At 34.6% G+C, this 24,850-nt stretch overlaps 2 protein-coding genes across 5 annotated transcripts in view; both read right to left on the bottom strand.

Annotated features, from left to right (window-relative positions):
* The window catches only part of LOC149785902 (uncharacterized), a 58,707-nt gene extending 55,777 nt beyond the window's left edge, over window positions 1-2,930 (bottom strand). For both annotated transcript variants that reach the window (XM_089976116.1, XM_089976117.1), the window contains exon 1: window positions 2,844-2,930. In XM_089976116.1, the coding sequence (XP_089832242.1) occupies window positions 2,844-2,915 (72 nt within the window). In that variant the 5' untranslated portion in view covers window positions 2,916-2,930. The remainder of the gene's footprint in view (window positions 1-2,843) is intronic.
* Window positions 2,931-10,532: 7,602 nt separating this feature from the next.
* LOC149785901 (transmembrane protein 138-like) overlaps window positions 10,533-24,850 on the bottom strand; it is a 33,929-nt gene continuing 19,611 nt past the window's right edge. For all 3 annotated transcript variants that reach the window (XM_089976113.1, XM_089976112.1, XM_089976114.1), the window contains exons 3-5: window positions 24,412-24,583; window positions 21,180-21,258; window positions 10,533-19,809 (exon numbers count right to left, since the gene is read on the bottom strand). In XM_089976113.1, coding sequence (XP_089832239.1) covers window positions 19,700-19,809; window positions 21,180-21,258; window positions 24,412-24,583 — 361 coding nt within the window. In that variant the 3' untranslated portion in view covers window positions 10,533-19,699. The remainder of the gene's footprint in view (window positions 19,810-21,179; window positions 21,259-24,411; window positions 24,584-24,850) is intronic.

The following is a 24,850-nucleotide window of genomic DNA, read 5'->3' as shown; positions in this document are numbered from 1 at the left end:
ACCCCAAGAAAACCAACAAAGGCATCCCTTCATAGTTACATTCCATCATGATACCCCAAGAAAACCAACAAATGGATCCTTTCATAGTTATGTTCCATCATGATGCCCCAAGAAAATCAACAAATGGATCCCTTCATAGTTACATTCCATCATGATGCCCCAAACTAACAACAGATCATTCAGAAGCATTGGCACCAGACAGAATCCTCTGAATGTCTAAAAGGCATATTGCAACAAGTTGTGAAATGTAGACATAAAAGTCTGAAGGATGTGCCAAAGTAACTTCAAACAAAACCACAGATTCAGATATATGCTGCTGCAATGATAAGTACTGCCTAATTTGCAAACATATACCCAAGACCAAATCATACAGAAGATCAATGACAGGAGTTAGTTTCACTATCAATCAGAAGTTAGAATGTCAAACCAAAAGTGCAAGCTACCTTCTCAGCTGCAAGATCTATGCCACTCAACAATGTGTTGAAACCACTGAATAACCACAAAAGCCACATTAACAACAAAACCAACACAAAACTAATTGCTAATCACTGCAATTCAGCTAAACATTCATTTAAGTCCCTCAAGATGCTACAAACTGAATCTAACATGGAGTGGATCAATAAGTAAAGCACATGTAAGAAACAAAACTGGATAAAAAAATTGTAAACAATAAAAAGTTGAGCCTAAATGAAAAAGTCTTACCTACCAGAATAAGTGCAATGTATGTTTTTGATTGGCTGTATTCTAGTAATCACCCATTAACACCATATATACTAACTTACAAGGAGACCTCTTTTACTAAAATATTTATTACTGCAGAGTAGGCATCATCTTGGAGTGCAAAGAATTTGATACTTGTTCAATGCCATGTTGTGTCTCTTTAATCATACTGTGCACCTGACACCTTTTCAGCTGCAGCAATCGTTTGATGTGATTCAAAAACTGTATTACAGACCCCAGGTTCAACCTCTAATAAATAATGGTCCAAGTTTATGAATAGTCAGTGTTCTGTCAATTAAAGTACTTTGTCACTTAAATATCACACATCATGAATTGCTAAACTTAGGTACTTTCACCAATATGGGGAAAGAAAGCATAATGTGTATGATGGAGCATTTAAGTTAAAGGTTATAGGCTTTGAAGAGAAAAACAACAACAGTGCTGCAGAACATGAATTTGGTGTGTTCACTGGTGAAAGAAAGTCAATCCTCACCTTATAGGAGGGTCATAGAGAAATTTGCTTTTTGTGGCCCTAAAATGGACTAATCAGTTAGTATATATATCAATAAAATTAAGGATCATCAATTTATGCATTAATATATGAAATGACACAATAATAATGTTACACTCAATGAATATATTAATACACAGAGAGGAAATTATAGTACACTCACAATTAACTATTACTGGCTTTTTTCTTCTATATTGTATTGAAACCATAATTTTAAAAAATCTTATATTTTAGTATTTTCCAATATAATGACCACTATAAGAAATGTTATCCATAGAATCCAGCATAAAAATTGTATCTATTTGAGAGAATAATTTCCGATTGCAGAAGTTGTTCCTTTAAATGGAGAGACCAAGAACACATATGATGCAATCTGTCATTGTTGTTTTTCTCATAATCAATAAAATGTGGTGTAGTCCTCCCTAGCCTCTTTCCCACCCTGTTGATATATGGATAATTCCATTAGTCCCACTCCATTTTAGATATCTGGTCAGTTATGTCCAGCATACCTGTCCAAATATCTAAAGAAGGGTGGGAAGGTCAGACTTAACTCTGACTATACCAAGCCTGGATTATCAAATTCCTTAATCTGCAAAAATATTAAATAATAGGTATTCAAATATATTGTGTTTTTATTACTCAAATACAAGCTCATACAAATAATTATAGCTGGAAAACATAAGTATTAGCCTATTTACCATAAACTATAATAGTTGCACATCAAGTAAACAGGCCATCTAAAGCATATGTCAATGTGGTCATGTAGGCACATTTACTCATCTTAAATTAAATATTAATTGTTCTAAAATTTAGTACTAATATTGTTTAAACAAGGTCTATTCAGTTCTGATTATTGACTGCTTTGCACTGTAATTGTCATCAAGAAACTTCCAGAAGAAAATTTATCATCACTTGACTTGACTTTTACAATGGTGGCTAGGTACTAAACTAAGTCAAGAAAAGACCATGTTGGGTTGAATCCTTACAATATATGACGTTTTTTCAACATGGGTAGCTTGTATTGTGATGTCACGGAGCGTGGCATTCAATCCAGTTGATATTGGATCACATATTCAGTTTGACCTCGTCCAAAAATGTCTGTGTACTTTAACATCGACTTTTGCCATGTGTTCGCTGGAGTGTGTAAACAACAACCTTCTAAAGGCATAGGAATGCATGAGGATCCAAATAAATTAAATAATTTGCATTTAAAGGTATGTATAATCAAATTTATAAAAAAAACAACACAAAAAACAACAAAAAAAACCCAAACAAACAACGACATCCCTTATTGAAATAGTCGGTTAACGAACGCGTGCATGACCTGTAACACTTTTACTATATCAATACATAGTGCATTGACAGCACATACAAATGGACTTCAGTATCAGTATCTTGTTGTCTTTAAATACATGTCTCTTGATACGTTAACTTGCTGCTGACCCTCTCCTTATTCCTTTACTGTGCAGATTCCCAATTTAGAGTCACTCACTATTCATGAGCCATGAATCTGCCGTGTTTACTATTTAGTGCACAATCATATATAAATCTGGTAAAACTGCTGAAAAAAATTAATTATAAACCGCTATATAAATTATATCACTTTCATTACTTTAAATGGCTCCTGGTCACCAACTGTTTTCTTTTCTTCTAGGTTTCCGCTAATGCCATTGGTGTCCGCCATGATAGTTTATCGTCGTCAAGCAGTAGACTGGTTCCCCTTTACGTAAAGAGCATCCTAATAAATGTATCTGTAATTAATGTACATGTATTTAATTTCATATTCCGGAATTTTGTCAACATACCACCAAAATAAAAATCAGTAAAATGGATTTAAGCAGCTTGATCACACAGACTTCTGCTTTCTAGGTTTAATTACATTTTTTTCAGCACATGGTGGGCTATACATGGCGGTCACTATCTCTGGCGAAGGTGAAGCCTCTGAAAAATCTTAGGAAAAACCACCAACCCACGGAAGCTATTGGCAAGCTTTTATTACACACACACACGTTGGCCAAGCCGAGATTCGAATCCACGCGGACAGTGGTGAGATATCAAGTGATCTGTAAAGGCGAGAGCCTTAGCCCACTAAGTCACCTTTGTTCTCACAAAATGTGTTGGCATATTCGTAAGCATTTATCATTAAAAAGTCTGTATGATATACTGTATCATATAGCCTAATGCTGTTTATTTATCATTAAAAAGTCTGATATACTGTATCATATAGACTAATGCTGTTTATTTATCATTAAAAAGTCTGTCTGATATACTGTATCATATAGCCTAATGTTTATTTATCATTAAAAAGTTTGCCTGATATACTGTATCATATAGACTAATGCTGTTTATTTATCATTAAAAAGTTTGTCTGATATACTGTATCATTTACTGAATGTGTCACCGTGTATACCATTGAGTGAATCTGTCACCGTGTATACCATTGAGTTAATGTGTCACCATGTATACCGTTGAGTTAAAGTGGCACCATATACACTGTTGAGTTAATGTGTCACTATGTATTTTGTTGAGTTAATGAGTTGTTCTTCTTCTTTGTCATTGATTATTTGTGTGTGTATGTATTTTTTATGTTGTAGTTATTATAGGCCCATTTTTGCAGATATATTTTGATACGTCTGTCCATACATTAGGCAACGTTGTAACTGGAACTTCATCTATATCCACTAAACGAGTGTGATCATATCTGGTATGATGTGTATTGAGGATGACTAGATGACAACAAAAGGTTTTGAATGTAAGTAGGTGGGAAAAAAAGTATCAGCAATGTTTTACACCTCTAGAATATATAATTATAATGGTATTTGCTACTCTTTGTTTTTTTATTTATCATTATCTATAGTTAATACAAATATCTTTTCTGGATAATGCATACTTATTTTTATCACACAAATACATTGCATATTTTAAGAAAATGTGAAGATGATGTAATCCTGCTTCTTATCATGTTGTTCTATCCCAGCTTGTATCTCATCTAAATTCAAACAGTCTTTTTAGCAATGTACAATCTGCATATCGCCCTTGCCACAGTACTGAAACTACTCTTCTAAAAGTAGTTAATGACATTCTCTCTGCGTTGGATAGCAGAAAGATTACAGTCCTCACCCTCCTTGATTTGTCTGCAGCATTTGACACAATATACCATGATATATTTCTTTACCATCTCCAGCATGTATTTGTTATTCATGATACAGCCTTACTGTGGTTCAAGTCCTACTTGGTCAACAGGACACAAATTGTATCTGCAAATGGAATACATTCCAGCCCAGTTGATCTATGTTGTGGTGTTCCACAGGGGTCCGTTCTTGGACCTGTTCTCTTCATTCTGTACACTCAGCCGTTCTCAAGTGTCATACATCATCATCCAGTGTCTCACCAATTGTACGCTGATGACACCCAAATATACAAATCTAGCCACCCAACTGAAGTTGATGCTACCATCCAAGGTGTAGAGAGGTGCATTTCTGATGTGAAATCATGGATGACATGGAACAAGCTGCAGAGGAATGATGATAAAACTGAGGCCATTCTGATCACAATACAAAGACTTTCTCATTCACATCCTTTACCTCAAACAATAAATATCAGCAACGCCAACATTAAATTCACACAAATAGTACGAAACCTAGGTGTTACTCTGGACAGTACTCTCACATTGCACCAACATGTCATATGCAAGGCTGCATATCTTGAGCTGAGACACATCAGCTCAATTTGCGAATATCTTTCAGTTGATGCCACTAAAACAGTTGTGTGTTCATTAGTACTTTCAAGACTGGACTATTGTAACTCAATTCTGTCTGGTTCATCTCAATATTTACTCCAGAAACTTCAAAAAGTTCAAAACACAGCTGCTCTGATCATACTTAGAGTACCACGATCAGAGCACACCTCCCCGCTGCTCTGTACCCTACACTGGCTATCCATTCGATCCTGAATCAAACACAAAATTTGTTCTCTGTGCTACGTTTCACTGTCGGACTCTAGTCCAACATACCTATCCGATCTCACCCATGTGTACAAACCAGCAAGATACTTATGCTCCTCTTCTGACAATTGTATACTCATTATTCCCACTATGAAAACAAAGTCATACGGACAGCGTTCTTTTGCATACCAAAGACCAGCAACGTGGAATGAACTGCCCACTGAACTTAGACACAAAGACACAGTGATCACATTCAAGAGGGTTCTCAAAACTCACTTATTTCGATTGCAAGAACAAACTTAAAAACCTAATAATGTTTCCTACCTGAAATATTCTCAGCATGTTTTTTTTATTTTTTAATGTTTTTCTAATTTCATGGTGTTTGTTTTTGTAATAATATTATTATATGTTTTTTATCTTATAGGTGTTGTCTAATGTTGTAACGCGCTTAGAGCTTCTAAAGATTAGGCACTATACAAAGTCCTCATTATTATTATTATCATGTACATGTACTGATGTAGGAATGTGTTCACTAGTGGTTAAATGCATTATGGGACTTTTGAAAAGTCATACAACTAAGTCATCATTCAATATTTATAGGTTACTGCATTTGTATGGGAAAATATGAATTCATTTTGTCGGATGATATACTGCATGACCTTGGGAGTGCAGTATATCCATCTGACAAAACGAGTTCGTATTTTCTCATACAATGCAGTAACCTTTTTATTATATGCTCATTTTCTTATTCTACCTAAGGCCTAATCATATGAACAAAAATACACTACAAGAAACAAAGTAACTGAATGTATGCCGTATTCCAAACTAAATACACAAACGCAGATTTATCATTACACAACAACATTATTAATGTGCACATAACTCTGCCCAGATAAATTTGATCTTAGTCACACGCTAGACACAACTTTCAAAAGAAAATGATGTTTTGGTCTACTTAAAATTGAAATTTGGAGTCATAATGTGAATGAATCCGCATTTCAACAACTTTTCCATCTGATCTGGAATGAATAGATTTTGGTATTTTTGTAGATTCTATGAAATTTCATGATTATGGACTAGATTTATATTTGCCAGTTCTACATGAAGTACATCGGATTTCAACAGCATGTTGACATCTGCAAGTGTGTTTCTGTTCTGTCATTGAATGTTTGAAATCATAATGTGGGGAAGACATGGAATCTTTCAGCTGCAATTATCAAAAAGAATATAATGTTTATTTCATTTTGAGTGCATTAAGAAGGATGTAATTGCACTTGGAATGTAGTCAAAATTACAGTACAATTTCGAAATGTGTAATCAAGCTTGAGAACCCATGACATAAATCATGTAATTCGTATTTGCAGAACTAAGAAAGTAAATTATGAGAAAATTCAGGATGTAAAACTGTAAGTATATTTTTTGCCATTCTTAATACCAACTAAAGAAGACAGTTTATGCCTTGCCACTTGCATGTTATTTGTAAGGACCCTGTCTGGCGTCTATAGCTAACCTAAATCCAAAACACTATCAAAAAAGTTAACACGGAATGTGGCAAACCAGCTCATTTGTGGTGGTCCACGAAACATATGCTTTAGTTCAGTACCAGAATTATTATCATTATTATTATTATCATTATTATTATTATTATTATTTACAATAATTTGTGTTCCTGATGTTGCCTTGGAAGTTTTAGTGGTGACGGTTTTGTGGATGAACTATGTTGGTACGGTCAAACGAAAAAGATAATAATAGTGCTGCTTTTGAGCAAATTTCTCACCAAATTGATTTGCAACCCACATAATGTTGACAGAGTGACATATCTTTTAATGCAATTTGTCAGTTTTTAAGATATATAACAACAAAATACTTTTTAAATCTAAGCAGTTTTCTGTGATTGTCTTAAACAATCTTTTTATGTATTCTGCACTCAGTAATTTGGACTTACACAAATTTGTGCTAAATTTTACTTTGTGACTTATTACCAGCATAATTGTCAAGAACTGTGTAATTTTACACTGTTTGTTTCAATGTCTAACTGCTGAAGTCTCCAATGTTTATACGAAAAGTGCTAGGTGATAAAATTAACCATTTTGTGTCTCCCTGACTAACTGCAAGATACAGTATGCAGGTGTACTAACAGACGGACAAACATTCAGTTATTAATATGATCATAAATTGCAGGGAATAAAATAAAGCGATGTTCAATTCATGTAATTTGTAATCATATATACACTAAATACCTACAAGAAACCATAAATTCAAAGCTCCAATTAACCACGATTCCTCTGTGGAAATAATAGGACCCCATTCATGAATCCATGAATTTGAAGCACCAGGAAACCCTGATATTTCTGTTGAAACAAGAGGATCCTACTTCCCAATCCATGAATTTTAAACTCCAAAAACTATGATCCTTCCATGGAAAGAATAGGACCTCTATGAATTTAAAGTCCTAATCAAGCATAACCCTTCTGTGTAATTAACAAAATCCCATCCCCAATCCATGAATTTAAGCCCAAGAAACCATTCTGTGTGTGACCCACATGCACGTTTGTCATGAGTGAGTGATCGATCAGTGCATGAGGCACATGAAGGTGACGGTAAGGCTGAGCGCCATGCACATAATAAATGCCATAGGGGCTCGTTTTATCATCTCTGGACTAATGACACTTTTTTCATTGTATCGACGCCTATGGTGGCGAATACAAATCGCGAGAATTTTTATATCTGAATGTTTAGGGTCTTCGTGTCTGGCAAGTTGTCGTTTTTATATTATCATGTTGTTATGTATTGAAATACCAGCTTACGAGTTGTGTATAGTATTTGTTCTGTTCTGTTTTAGTATCATATTTTAAGTATTTGTTCTGTTTCCTTGTAGTTTTTTTTTTCTTGTTTCTCTTTTGTCTTTTATCGCTCATGCTAAATAAGCCCCAAGACCAAAGGGGTTCATTACAAAGAAAATTACGAGTATCCATCCATGAATCAAGGGATGGGGATTCTAACCTGTAACAATAGAATTAACCCCTGTGCCACGACCGAGGGTGTTGTGTTCGTTTCTTCTGTACAAAGCCGGTTCACATGTGGAAACAACAGGATCCCCTTCCCAATCAACGAATTTAAAGACACAACAGACCATCATCTTTCTGTGCTAACATGATCCCATTCCACATCAAAGAATTTAAAGACACAACAGACCATCATCTTTCTGTGTTAACATGATCCCATTCCACATCAATGAATTTAAAGACACAACAGACCATCATCTTTCTGTGCTAACACGATCCCATTCCACATCAAAGAATTTAAATACACAACAGACCATCATCTTTCTGTGTTAACATGATCCCATTCCACATCAATGAATTTAAAGCCCCAATAACCATGATCCTAATGACATTCCTGATCCCAAAAATTTAAAGCTAAAGCCACAACAAACCATGATCTTTTTATGGAAGTAATAGGATTCCAATTCTCAATCCGTGAATTTAAATCCCCAATAAACCATATTTTCACGGAAAGAACAAAATACCATTCCCCAATTCATACATGTAAAGTCCCACTAAGCCATGATCCTACTGTGGAAAGAATATAACTCCTTTCCCAAACCATGAATTTAAATACCCACAATATCACGATCCTTCTGCCTGAACAACAAGACACATTCCCTGATCCACGAATTTAAAACCACAACAAACCATGAGCCTTTGATTCTGTGGAAGCAAAAGAATCTCCATCCACAATCCATTAATTTAAATCCACAATAAAGCATTATCTTTCCATGGAAATAATAGAACTCCATCCCCAATCCATTAATTTAAAGCCCCAATAAACCACGATTCTTCTGTGGAAACAGTAAGATCCCAGTCCATAATCCTTGAATAATTTAAGGCCCTCATAAAAATGTATCGTACCCCGAACCATGAATATACATTATAACTCATTCCCTGGTCCATGAATTTAAAGCCACAACAATAGGACTACAATAGCATCCCATTCATGTCCCAATCGATGAATTTATTTCCCCAACAAGCCTTGATAATTCTGTCAGAACTTAGGATCCCATTCAACAACCCATGAATGAAAAGCCACAATAAACTATGATATGATTGTGGAAACTGAATTGTCACCACCCACAGTCCATTAATTTAAAGCCCCAGCAAAGCATTATTCTTCTGCAGAAACAGTAGGATCACATATGACAATGCATGGTCTATGGTCATTCTGTGGAAATAATAGGTCCCCATTCCTTAAGAAACAAATATAACGCCTCAATAAAGTATGGTCCTTCTCTGGAAATAATAGGATCTTGTTCCTGCATCCATGAATTAATAGCCCCAATAAACCATGAGCCTTCTTTGGAAACAAGACTCCATTCACTGATTAATGAATTAAAAGCATATATTAATCATGATCCTTCATGTTTCACAAAATCATGAATTCTTGTGAAAAATTCTCCAATCCATAAATTAAAAGCTATTTAATTGTTCCTAGGGGAATGAATTGGAGCCACTTCCCCAAGGCATTTATTGGCTCACGGACCCCATTTTAATTGTAGCCGTCGGGCAGTGGACCTAATAAGGGGTCCTAACTGTCTGAATGGAGGGTTTGTAGGTGAGTGGGAATACACCCAGCACACACTCAATTTATTCAGTCGTTACTACTGAGCTGCATTTAGGTATGTATGAGTGTGAATCAGAGGCGTAGCTGGGGGAGGGGGCAGGGGGGTACATATGTCCCCGGGCGCCAAGGTACAGGGGCGCCAAGGTACAGGGGCGCCAAAATGAGGCTTACAACGTTACATTATAATAAGTAAACAAGGGTAATATTCAAAAATGTGATTAAACGGGGAGGGGGCTGGGGCGCCAATTTTATAGTTCGTCCCCGGGCGCAAAATATCATAGCTACGCCTCTGGTGTGAATGGACAAGCAGACACTCGCTTGGCTACGAGTTTTTATAGTAGCGCCATAGCGAGGTGCAAACTCAGATCGGAACAATGCTCGACTATTTCCGTCAGTTCAGTGAAATAACATCAAAAGCAGTTGTAGGATTTAATGTTAATTTGTTGGGTTTAGTAATTCGCCTCCGGCCGAGCTCACGACGTATGTTACGACAGAAAAGTCGACCACATTTTGATTATCATGTTATAATGTGTTAGGTAGGATTCCGACAACGTGCTCGTGTACTAATGCACAAAGTCGATGTACTAAGGTTTGGATAACCCTATGGTCAAAAGGCCAATGAAATCAAATAAATTCAAAGTACTTATAATAATTCAAATATTTGGGTAATCACACACAAAGGGTCTCCTGAAAGGATGGATCAAAAGTACTATGAACTCCAAGCATGGTGACAACAAATAATATTTATAAATATATTTTATTCAGTATAATATGCACCAACAAATAAATTATACATGAATTTGTATTGTAACTAGTATCCATTGTATTCTATAATAAAATGTTCCTCATACTAACTTCATGGTTTTACATTGCCGTCTGAATCAACATACTAACCATATTTTACTTTTTGCAACCTAAAATCATAATATCAGTAATATCAGCTCCATGTTTTAGAGATTAGAACTTGGCTCAATAGTAAGGAAATTCCCTGAGCATTTTTTGTTGTGAACTCACACACAAATTCAAAATAAGGCCACAATGCCAATAACACTGACTCTAAATTGCAATGGTATATGTATCAGTCATATACAAAGTATTTAGTGAAGGCTATTCCATTTACACCTGCTGTAGGGAAGAAACCATTGTTCTTATTCAGTGATACCACCGACATATTAATGAAAAGGAACAAAATATGTTCCCCCTTCTCACGACAGACTGTAACAAGAATACTATGAAATATACATTATAATCCCTTCCTGTGTTTAAACATTAGCTGGTTATGGTTTATTCTGGAGATTGACCAGCTGGTCTTGCTAAAGGTATGCAGTCTTAAACCACAACTATTGTGCAAAGACCATTATTTGTGTATTAGATGTACTTTGACCTATGACCCTAAATGAATCCGATTTGCCAGCCATTCAAAAACTTTGGTCAAGTAACTTAATCTAGAACAAATGTGCAAAACCCACCCTGATCTTTGATCTTTTGGCTCCAAAATCAATAGGCATCTTCACTTACTTTAGTTATGGTCTTTGGTCTACAACTAAAATCATTATGCAAAAACCTTATTGTCTTATTTCAATTACAGTGACAGTGACCTTTGATCTTTTGACCTCGAAATCAATAGGTTTTATCCTTACATTCTTACTAAGTTTAAGCCACCCACTAAATGTCTTGTGTGGAAACCATTGGTATTCTTTCACTCACAGTGACCTTGACTTTCTAATAGGCTTTCTTCTACTGCAAGCCATCCACAAGATTTGGTCTTGGCTTGTGATACTGAACCAATGTTATTGTGTGAAAACCCTTTATCTTTTTTCAGTCAAACTGACCTTAACCTTGCAAATTTTGACCCCAAATCAATAGGCTTCTATCTCCAAGTTCAAGCCATTCACAAAGTTCAATAAGTGTAAAACCAAAGTTACCATACACTGACAATGAAAACAGGCCTGTGATCACTCACCTGGCTGGCATCTGCCTAATAGAAAAATGCAAGAACAGTTGGATAGAAATCTATCAGCAGGTAGTTTTCTGTTCACTGCACATTATAAAAATAAAATAAAAACAGCCAGGTGATGGACAAGGGACCATACCAACAGATTGCTTGGCCATACAGCCAGGTGATGGACAAAGGACCATACCAACAGCTTGCTCGACCTTACAGCCAGGTGATGGACAAAAGACCATACCAACAGCTTGTTTGGCCATACAGCCAGGTGATGGACAAAGGACCATACCAACAGCTTGTTTGGCCATATAGCCAGGTGATGGACAAAGACCATACCAACAGCTTGTTTGGCCACACAGCCAGGTGATGGACAAAGGACCATACCAACAGCTTGCTTGGCCTTACAGCCAGGTGAGCTAAAAATGGTTACTAAAGGTAACATTCAGAATGATCGAAGTACAACATTATCACATAATATAGGCTGCTTTTTTGCGGATGCTTAAAAAATAAATTAATCCTAAGTACTTACCAACATCTCACATGGAAGAGTTCTCTAATTCAGATTATTAAATTTTTGTGAGTTGCATTTTGCAAATGCAAGATATCTCACAAACACTACTACATTCAATAACTTTCCTATTACTAACCTATTCTATAACCTGTTACTAAAAGAAATCACTACTGTAAAACTTCCTTTACTGCACACAATATACAGCAAAGTTGCTTACAGAAATGGAAGATCTCACAAACTAAGGAACAAAAAAATGACAAAATCATTCTACAGAAAAATAATAAATGATGTATATACTCACTTATAAACAAACACTGGAATGCTGCATATCGGGGTTTGAAATACAAGTATAACAAACTTAAAATTTTACTAAAACCTGGCTCTTTTGTACACCAAATTATGCTAGTGACTGAATTTAAACTAACCATTTCCTGCCACATCAAAGTCAAAATATTTTAAACATTCTCGACTTTTCAGCCAGTATGTAAAGCTATTTACTAATATGAGAAGCACCTATAATACAGGTATAGCCACCCATTTCTAGGCTAATTTCATAGAAAATCTAAATCTCAGCATATAAAACATCCTCCTAAAATTCACAATTTTTGCAGCTGGGTTTACTTATGAGTGAAGCTATACAATAATAGTAAATTTATATTGAGTAATTGGGAGCTGAATAAACAATAATGACAAGAATATTGATGAATATGAAATAATGATTATGGAATTTGGTTAATAAGTAACAAAGACAAGATTTTCAAGATGGCTGCCATGGTGGCCATATTGGATATCTGATCAGCATCATTTTCATATAGAGCCAACTAGACCCTGAGATGAGGTATGTGCTAAGTTTCACTGCAATCATCCAAATAGTTTAGGAGAAGTAGCAATAACAAATCTGTGCCAATGGGTGATGGACAACAGGCCATCCCGTAAGCTTCAGCTCTATGATTTGGAGAGCTACAAATAGTTTAGGAGAACAATGGGTGATGGACAACAGGCCATCCCGTAAGCTTCAGCTCTATGATTAGGACAGCTACAAATAGTTTAGGAGAACAATGGGTGATGGACAACAGGCCATCCCATAAGCTTCAGCTCTATGATTAGGACAGCTACAAATAGTTTAGGAGAACAATGGGTGATGGACAACAGGCCATCCCATAAGCTTCAGCTCTATGATTTGGAGAGCTACAAATAGTTTAGGAGAACAATGGGTGATGGACAACAGGCCATCCCATAAGCTTCAGCTCTATGATTAGGACAGCTACAAATAGTTTAGGAGAACAATGGGTGATGGACAACAGGCCATCCCATAAGCTTCAGCTCTATGATTAGGACAGCTACAAATAGTTTAGGAGAACAATGGGTGATGGACAACAGGCCATCCCGTAAGCTTCAGCTCTATGATTAGGACAGCTACAAATAGTTTAGGAGAACAATGGGTGATGGACAACAGGCCATCCCATAAGCTTCAGCTCTATGATTTGGAGAGCTACAAATAGTTTAGGAGAACAATGGGTGATGGACAACAGGCCATCCCATAAGCTTCAGCTCTATGATTTGGAGAGCTACAAATAGTTTAGGAGAACAATGGGTGATGGACAACAGGCCATCCCATAAGCTTCAGCTCTATGATTTGGAGAGCTACAAATAGTTTAGGAGAACAATGGGTGATGGACAACAGGCCATCCCATAAGCTTCAGCTCTATGATTTGGAGAGCTACAAATAGTTTAGGAGAACAATGGGTGATGGACAACAGGCCATCCCATAAGCTTCAGCTCTATGATTTGGAGAGCTACAAATAGTTTAGGAGAACAATGGGTGATGGACAACAGGCCATCCCATAAGCTTCAGCTCTATGATTTGGAGAGCTACAAATAGTTTAGGAGAACAATGGGTGATGGACAACAGGCCATCCCATAAGCTTCAGCTCTATGATTTGGAGAGCTACAAATAGTTTAGGAGAACAATGGGTGATGGACAACAGGCCATCCCGTAAGCTTCAGCTCTATGATTAGGAGAGCTACAAATAGTTTAGGAGAACAATGGGTGATGGACAACAGGCCATCCCATAAGCTTCAGCTCTATGATTAGGACAGCTACAAATCAGTTTTGAGATGGCATGCAGCTTAATGGGATAATATTACAATTTTAAAGTATCAAATTTTCCTATTTAAAAAAATAACTCTGTAGTCATTAAATCAGACAAAGTCTTTAGAAGGTCCTGCAATATTTGAAGAGCATTAAGGGCTTCACATATTTTGTCAATCTCTGGCATCCACTCCTCACCTACTGATGGTATAAACACTCAAGACACCACATTGGCAAATTTTACCTCTTTTCACCAAAATGGTGGTAAGTTTAAATGTAGAAAATCCTTGTACAATTTCCTTCTTTCCACCACAAAGCAATAACTGTTAAAACTACAAATATATTTGAAGAAAAATGTATTCCCTGTGCATCAAGAGGTAAGTTAAAAACAACTGATAGAAACTATTAAAATACTGATGCAGACTTGGTAATAGCTGCAAAAATAATCTCCAAAAATAAAGCAAACTAATGAAGCAACTTGTTTTCTGTCTTCTATTGGCAGATCAAGCTGATCCTGCAAAAGTGGCAAGATTAGCATATATAATTTTGATCACTAATTCATATGATCTTAGACTTTTGTGTTTAACTTGAGGAACCAATAATTTTAAGTGTCACTTGTACGTCAGTCATTACTAAAAACAGAAATAAATAGAAATAATGTAGAAATGTCATGTTGTGCAGTCTTTTACAGTTAACTATAGATAACCTATCATATTATCCTCAACTAATTTATGACTTAATTCTCAAAAAGATGGTGGAGTACAGATTAAAAATCAAGTCTGAAAGAGATGTTTATAGGTGAAATATATGTTCAATGCTTGTGCTCAGAATTCTATTTTAAAAAGTGTTAAGTTGATGACAATGCTACTGCTAAAAATAAATAATAAATCTAGTTATAAAAGGCTGCTAGGTTTGACTAGGAGCTGGATTAAACCCACCCATCCACACACCTCTTTTTACTGTCTATCACTTGACAACATGGAATGTTAAGAAAATCTCTGGCTTCCTTTATCAGAACTTTATGACACAAAATTCAAGCCCAAGATCAAAACTGCAAATTTAGATATTAAATTTCAGCACATCTACATCAGTGAAATTTAACAAGCTACTAAAGAAGCTAAAGTTTAAAAAATCCTAAAAGTTTCAAGACTATTCTTCACCAAAAAAGTGATAAAAAAATATATTTATTTCTCTTTTACATATTCAATCTAACCACTCCTTTTTATACATGCCACCATTACGCTTTTGGCATAATCATTATGCTTTTTTCACTAAATTACACACTGCGCGTAACTGTATTCGGATTATGCGTTTTCAGTATATCCCCCTCTAAACAAATTAATAATTTGTTTTCCCATTAATCCCACAGACCATATTCTAGAAAAGACAGCATCTATGTAACTACGACATAAGCATATGCTTGTCCGAAGACTTACATGCACTTTCCATTCCAGGCTGCATGGAAAGTATTTTAATATTGGTCATGGTGGTAAAACAAAGAAACCTTGAATTAGCTCGTTTTACTAACTCCAATTCTAAGGTAATTTCTTTTTTACAGCAGAACTAAATTGTGGATACGAATTTTATAAATGCAGAAACATTATCTAACAAGTTTTTAATAGAACACGGACTGCCCCTAGCAGCAGAAGAATACATTGGTCCTTTGTTTAAATGGATGTTTCCCGATTCCAAAATTGCAGAAAATATGCATGGGCAAGAACAAAATCATCTAATATTGTTAGGTGTTTAGCAGAAGAGACTTTACTTAAAATTGCAGAAGCCATGAAAATTGAGCCATTTAGCACTGCAACACACAGGAGTAATGATTATGCCAAAAAGTTGTACACAGTCTGTCTAAGAGACTTTGAAAAGGGCAAAGTTAGCATGCTCTTCTTTCATTACTAGAATTAACAGTAGATTCCACTGGAGAAAACATTTTTTTTTTTTTTGCTTGATAATGCTTTGAATAAACATAAGTTGGCAGAATTCTATGTGTTTTTTTTTATAGCTGATACTGCATTAGTGATTGGAATTCATAAAGGAGTTGCATTAAATATTTTGAAAAATGTCTCAATCATTGTACATATCAAGTTGTCCCTGTCATATGATGCAACATGCTGCAGGAAAGGCTGCTGATAAATTAAGAGAACTCCTGAAGTATCAAGTTGGCACTCTACCTGACAATGTACTTCATGCGGACAAAGTTGTTTTTTTTTCATCTTATTTCCAAGCTAAAAGACCCAATAACTGTGAGATAATAATTTCCTACTCTTTGTCAGGTTATGAAAGGAATATTGGTTCTTTACCATTCTAATGCTGGCTGTGAGAGATTGTTCAGCATTGTTAACAAAAATAAAACTGAATTCAGATCCAGGCTCAGTAACCCAGAACTTAGTGCTCTTAGTGCAAAACATTCATAGTCTCAGCGGGTACAAAGTGTTTTGAAATGCAATATCAGAGTCAATTGCTTTTTAAAGCTCAAAGTGTTATATATGAAAACTCAAAGCAGTAATTGATGTTAAAAGTCCAGTGGGATAAATAAATCATTTTGTACATGTGCTCACTGAATTTTTATCATGTTATATGTGGACTACTCTTTCTCTGCTTGAATTACTCTTTTTGTCCACTTGGATTACACTTTTTTCTCGCCAGGAGTTGGCATGTATGCCTTTTCCCCTTTCTCTAAGCAATACTTGACTAACCTAGTATGCACGTAACACCACTAATACCTCTAAGAATATTCTAGCCGAAGGTGACAGTAATATTTATACCACAAGAAATTCTAGGCCTCCAAAATTAGAGCGTATAAGGTCGTCAAACACCCAAGACCATCAGGGCCCGCTGCACAAAGTAGCAAAACTATAAACAACTTAGGAAAGAAGGACCCCAAATTAGCATCTATAAGGTGGTCTAAACACCAATGACCATCAAGCCCAGCAGCACAAGGCTGCAAATAAAACAATGATAATTTAGACAAGTAAGACCCTAAAAACAGAATCCTTCATATAAGGTGGTCTCAAAAGTCCAAGACCATCAGGACCAGCCACACAAGGTGGCAAACTTTACTAAAAATTGTCACCAAAGATACCTCTCCTAAGCTAAATTCTAAACTCAAAACAGCACAGTTTTTTCTAAATTGTGTAGGATGACAATTTAGACCTGATACTCTGAAGTCTAGGATCACCAACCTGTGATCTTGGAGCCGCCTTTCCACCATCTCCTCCCTTGTCACAGCCAGACACCAAAATAAATAGCATGCAGTGCATGCCCTTAATACTACTGGAAATTCAGTACCAACATATGAGTGTGTGATGGGTCCATTCCCAATCATACATAACTAAATGCAGCTATGTAGTAGCGAGTGGGTAGGTTGAGTGTGTGTTGGGTCTATTCCCACTCGCCTTTGAAGCAACATTATTTTCTTATTAGATTTACCATGGTGGTGACCTCTGAAATTTTAGACCCCAGAATCTAAAGGTTTCTTTATTACCCTAAGTGCAAGCCATCCACAAATTTGGTCAAGGAACTTGCTATAGTACAATAGTTATTATGCATAGCCCTTTTCTTAGAGCCACATAGATCCCTGACTTTTGAAAATTTAACCCACAAATCAACAGGCCACTTCCATATCATAAGTGCAAACCCTCCACAAACTCTGGTCAAGGTCTAGAATTATGGATATGATGCAAAAACAATTTTTTTTCTTTCCTTCACAGTGATGCTGACTACTGAATTTTGAGCCCAAAATCATAAGATTTTATTATTACCAGCATGCAAATTATTAACAGCCCAAAATCATAAGATTTTATTATTACCAGCATGCAAATTATTCATACACTGTGGTAATGGTACATGGTTGAGAACTTAAATAGTTGTGCATAAACCATTTTCGTTCTTTCTGCCAAAGTTAGTCAGTAACCTTGACCTATCACCTTTCCACCCCAAAACTGATGGACTTCTTCCATGTAAAAAAAAGTTATTGTGCAGAAATAAAAATTGGTAACAGATAGATAGATGGACAGCAACATAAAATAACAGCTAATTCTTATAAGGATGTATAAACATTACGCAGAAATTCATTCACCTACACTGAAACCATTGATAATGCTGGTATCAATTTCACCTGCAAACTGCACTACAGTACTTCCTTGTTTAAAACACCTCAGTATAATACAGCCCCAGATATAACAATATGGTCACGGATCCATTAATTAATGATATGTTTCCATGTGATGTACCCCAGCATAAGGTGACTTCACTTATATCATGGTACACTTTTATGGCTCTCCCAAACAGTTCTACTATAGCAAAGGGCCACTGTTTTATCTCTCTGTATTATTACTTTCTTACTACTAATTTTCAATGATGTCCTGCAAAATGATATACCTATATTTCACAATTTGAAAAGATGTCAACCCTACCAGTATTAAATTTGAATGTAAGCATTACAAAATCAGAATCTAAACAAACAAAAAAAACTAGGAATATGTCAAATTTGTATTCAACAATTAATTTAAAAATGAAACCTTACTGATTCAAGTGATTTTGGTTAAACTGTGCTCCCTATAGTCATCTTTTGCATTATGTGCTACAAGGAAGGTATGGCATTCTCCCAGTGCTGATGCCTTGATCCCATTTTGAATTTCTGTAGCACACCTCCTTTTGTCATTGTACAGTCCTTATTGGTTGCCTTTCATTCAAAGGTCTTCTACAGACTCTCTCAAGTCGATCACAGCATTAAGATGACATGATTTTTGATTGGTCTGAATTAAACTGCTTTTGTTATACAAGTGCTTAGGTATACCTTCACAACTGAATTACAATCAAACATTGCAAGCATTCCAGTGATCTTGATATACTGGTTTTTTAATTTGTGTTTGCCTATATAAAATTTATCAAAAAATCTGAATCTGACAGAAGTAATCATAAATGGAGTTTCAAAATAGGATGATTCTGCCAAAACTGGAATGGCTGGAGTCCCTGCATCTGCTATGCATGTAAAGGACACAATTCCAGAACAAAGTGTCCACTGAATCACATTTAATTCTCAGTTGCCAATACAAAACTACAATGAGATTCTACAACAAATGAAGTGGTGAGTGTGGTGAAAACAGCTTCAGAGGTCATCACATTAAACATTCAACAAATTATTTATGTAAAACAATTTGACAGGAATCTTGATTTCCAACTGTTTAACTTAAAGCAGTCTCCTTCAAGTTTCAGTCACGTCAGTGTTCATCTTCTAGCATTGCTACAGTCACTTCAGATTTGTATAAAAGAAACATCACATCATACACATTGGACGGATGAAGTTAAGAATATCACAACCAGTGGATTTCTGTACCACGGGTAAACTATCTTCGTCTTTCAAACTCTTTATGGATCCATTCTGAGTCCTGGTAAAACCGAGGATCTCCCAATTTAAGTGCCGTCCTTTTATAGAAATAGTAGTAAAGCACAGCACCTATAAACAGGGATAAAACAATTCTTATTAAAACAATTTTGTATACGTACATGGCATCATTTTTCTTCTGGCTATAAGGAAAGATCTCAGTAACAATAATTCTAATGTACAATCTAGCCTTTTCATGCCAATAGAATGTAAATGTAATTTTTTTTACATCCATCATTCAATATCAAACACATTAAAATGCATTTACAATGAAACTGGTCTTGAGAGAGCACCCCTTCTGCCTACAAAATGTGTTCTTGAGAGATCACCATTTTTGCCTACAAAATGTGGTCTAGAGTCTGCATCTTCTGCCTATGAAATATGGTCTTCTGAGACCACCCCTTCTGCCTATGAAATATGGTCTTCTGAGACCACCCCTTCTGCCTATGAAATGTGGTCTTCTGAGACCACCCCTTCTGCCTATGAAATGTGGTCTTCTGAGACCACCCCTTCTGCCTATGAAATTGGTCTTCTGAGACCACCCCTTCTGCCTATGAAATGTGGTCTTCTGAGATCCCCCTTCTGCCTATGAAATGTGGTCTTCTGAGACCACACCTTCTGCCTATGAAATGTGGTCTTCTGAGACCACACCTTCTGCCTATAATATATGATCTTGACAGACCATGCCTTCTGCTTACAAACTATAATCTTGAGAGACTGCCCCTTCTGCTTATGAATTTTGTTCTTGTGAGAGAACCACCCTGTTTGGCTACAAAATGTGGTCTTAAGGGACCATCCCATTTGCCTACAAATGTGGTCTTGAGAGACCACCCTTTTTGGTGATCACTTGTGGCCTTGAGAGACCACTCCTTTTGGCGACAAAATGTGGTCTTGAGAGAACCAACCCTTTTGGCTATGACATGTGATCTTGAAAGAATCACCCCATTTGACAACAAAATGTGGTCTTGAGAGAACCACCAAGTTTGGCTACAAAATGTGGTCTCAAACTACAGGTAGTATCTCATCAGAGGTCATCACATTACATAACCTTGTTGATCTATGCATGAAAAATGTGGTCAGTCATGGCAGGTGATCTTTCAAAATAGTGGTCTTTCAAGTCAGGTTTTTACTGTATCTTTTAAGGAAAGGATAAAGGGGGGGTTGTTTCGAAAATTCCCTCATCTACATTCCTTCTTCTGTTTTCTTGCAACATTGTAAAATTTTGTAATTACAGTTTAAAGTGATCTGACATATTATACAGAATTTATAAGATCATGACCAGAAATCTTTATACCGAATAAAAATTCAAGCCTACATGGAAGTATTAAAATGCAGAAAAATTAGTTCATAATTATTCAAAGATTGTATATGGTTCTCTGCTATCTAATCCTTGGCCTATGAAAGGAATATGTTAACATAATTATGTAAGGGGTTCAATTTACCTGTTCTCTGTATCACATACAGAGCTATGAATCCTGGAGTTTCCCATATAAATGCATTTGGATCATCCCATCTCAGTGTCTGTAAAATAATAATAATAACAACAATAATAATAATAAATTTAAACTTAAACACTGTTATTTCTATAATGAATAGACCTAGTGTCAACAGTCAATCAATTACAGCTGAATGTAAACTCTGAACCAAAGATGTATTAGTTTGTCAGCTATCTTAGAGTCATTATGTAACTGCCATCTAAAAAAACTTGTTGTCTGAATCCTTGCTGACTCAAGTCCAACACTTGGGTATTTTTATTCATATAATGTGTTCTTCCTAAAAGTTTGACCTTTTTAGGTGAAAAGGTTAGAAGATACTCTGTAGTATATGCAAATTTTCAAGTCTTAATTTTTGAAGACTGATAAAGTCATAAGTACAGTATATGTAATTTTTTAAGTCTTAATTTTTGAAGACTGATAAAGTCATAAGTATAGTATATGTAATTTTTTAAGTCTTAATTTTTGAAGACTGATATAGTCATGAGTGCAGTATATGGAGTCTAGTTAAATGATGCCCAATATTAACATGCATATGAAAATCCACTGCTTGTTCTATCCAAGACATCATGAGCTAAAGAATGAATTCCCCAATACAATGTGTCATAGATCTCTGTGTAGCAAGTCTTTTGAACGATTGTGTATACACTGAGATATGAATCTCTGCATGTGCAGCAAGTCTTTCCACCAAAACAAACTGTGTATAACAGACAGATAAGAATCTCTGTACAGTAAGTCTTTTAAATAAATGTGTATACATTGAGATATGAATCTCTGTATAGTAAGTCTTTTAAATAAATGTGTATACATTGAGATATGAATTTCTGTATAATAAGTCTTTTAAATAAAATGTGTATACACTGAGATATGAATCTCTGCATGTGCAGCAAGTCTTTCCACCAAAACAAACTGTGTATAACAGACAGATAAGAATCTCTGTACAGTAAGTCTTTTAAATAAATGTGTATACATTGAGATATGAATCTCTGTATAGTAAGTCTTTTAAATAAATGTGTATACATTGAGATATGAATTTCTGTATAATAAGTCTTTTAAATAAATGTGTATACACTGAGATATGAATCTCTGTATAATAAGTCTTTTAAATAAATGTGTATACATTGAGATATGAATCTCTGTATAGTAAGTCTTTTAAATAAATGTGTATACATTGAGATATGAATCTCTGTATAATAAGTCTTTTAAATAAATGTGTATACACTGAGATATGAATCTCTGTATAATAAGTCTTTTAAATAAATGTGTATACATTGAGATATGAATCTCTGTATAGTAAGTCTTTTAAATAAATGTGTATACGCTGAGATATGAATCTCTGTATAATAAGTCTTTTAAATAAATGTGTATACGCTGAGATATGAATTTCTGTATAATAAGTCTTTTAAATAAAATGTGTATACATTGAGATATGAATCTCTGTATAATAAGTCTTTTAAATAAATGTGTATACGCTGAGATATGAATCTCTGTATAATAAGTCTTTTAAATAAATGTGTATACATTGAGATATGAATCTCTGTATAGTAAGTCTTTTAAATAAATGTGTATACATTGAGATATGAATCTCTGTATAATAAGTCTTTTAAATAAATGTGTATACATTGAGATATGAATCTCTGTATAAGTCTTTTAAATAAAATGTGTATACATTGAGATATGAATCTCTGTATAATAAGTCTTTTAAATAAATGTGTATACGCTGAGATATGAATCTCTGTATAATAAGTCTTTTAAATAAATGTGTATACATTGAGATATGAATCTCTGTATAGTAAGTCTTTTAAATAAATGTGTATACATTGAGATATGAATCTCTGTATAGTAAGTCTTTTAAATAAATGTGTATACATTGAGATATGAATCTCTGTATAATAAGTCTTTTAAATAAATGTGTATACACTGAGATATGAATCTCTGTATAATTCTTTTAAATAAAATGTGTATACATTGAGATATGAATCTCTGTATAAATCTTTCAAATAAATGTGTATACCCTGAGATATGAATTTCTGTATAATAAGTCTTTTAAATAAAATGTGTATACATTGAGATATGAATCTCTGTATAAGTCTTTTAAATAAATGTGTATACGCGGAGATATGAATTTCTGTATAATAAGTCTTTTAAATAAATGTGTATACATTGAGATATGAATCTCTGTATAATAAGTCTTTTAAATAAATGTGTATACGCTGAGATATGAATTTCTGTATAATAAGTCTTTTAAATAAAATGTGTATACATTGAGATATGAATCTCTGTATAATAAGTCTTTTAAATAAATGTGTATACACTGAGATATGAATCTCTGTATAATAAGTCTTTTAAATAAATGTGTATACATTGAGATATGAATCTCTGTATAAGTCTTTTAAATAAATGTGTATACATTGAGATATGAATCTCTGTATAAATCTTTCAAATAAATGTGTATACGCTGAGATATGAATTTCTGTATAATAAGTCTTTTAAATAAAATGTGTATACATTGAGATATGAATCTCTGTATAATAAGTCTTTTAAATAAATGTGTATACGCTGAGATATGAATTTCTGTATAATAAGTCTTTTAAATAAAATGTGTATACATTGAGATATGAATCTCTGTATAATAAGTCTTTTAAATAAATGTGTATACGCTGAGATATGAATCTCTGTATAATAAGTCTTTTAAATAAATGTGTATACATTGAGATATGAATCTCTGTATAAGTCTTTTAAATAAATGTGTATACGCTGAGATATGAATTTCTGTATAATAAGTCTTTTAAATAAATGTGTATACATTGAGATATGAATCTCTGTATAATAAGTCTTTTAAACAAATCTGTATACATTGATAAATTAATCTCCATATAGTAAATCTTTTAAACAAAATATGTATAAATTGAGAAATGAATCTCTGTTATGACATTAATTGGTAAGATCCAACAGCTGACTTTTATGGTATTATATAGTAAAATTTGACAGCACCAAAGCATTTTGATTTACAATACTAACATAGAACTCACATAATAATAATAATAATAATAATAATAATTTATTAACTAGAAGATGGAGGACAAGTTGCATGTGCTTTTGTATAGACAGATAGACCTAACCAAACAAATACTACTGTTTCTTCAATAAGCATAAAAATAATAATTAAATAGCATCTAACCATTTCCCACACATGGAGTCCTACATTTAGACCAAAATAGACGAAAGTGACCCCAATGGCAAGTCTGAACTTGTTGATGAGGATGTTCACAAGTCCTGCCTGGAACATGTACGTGTTGAAGAAAAGTAGGAAGACAACTATCACAGCAATAATTATACACAGATCTTGGATTCTGTAATGAAAAGGAGGAAGACAACTATCACAGCAATAATTATACACTGATCTTGGATTCTGTAATAAGAGTAAAGTGAAAAGCTAAAATCAACGTATCAGGAGGACATTAAAACATATACATTTCATTATCACTATTAAATTTACATGCATCCCGTGTAATTGTGCTAAAAGCATCATGCACTGGTAAAGTATGTTGCTTGAATTTGATTTGATATAGGTGTGCAGCATTAGATACATTTTGAAATAGGAAACAGGGACATGGACT

Source organism: Sinohyriopsis cumingii, chromosome 12 (assembly GCF_028554795.1).
Source record: "Sinohyriopsis cumingii isolate HCF-2022 chromosome 12, ASM2855479v2, whole genome shotgun sequence".
Taxonomy (NCBI): domain Eukaryota; kingdom Metazoa; phylum Mollusca; class Bivalvia; order Unionida; family Unionidae; genus Sinohyriopsis; species Sinohyriopsis cumingii.
The sequence above is the reverse complement of the archived record's forward strand: the minus strand, read 5'-3'. Positions and strand labels throughout refer to the sequence as shown.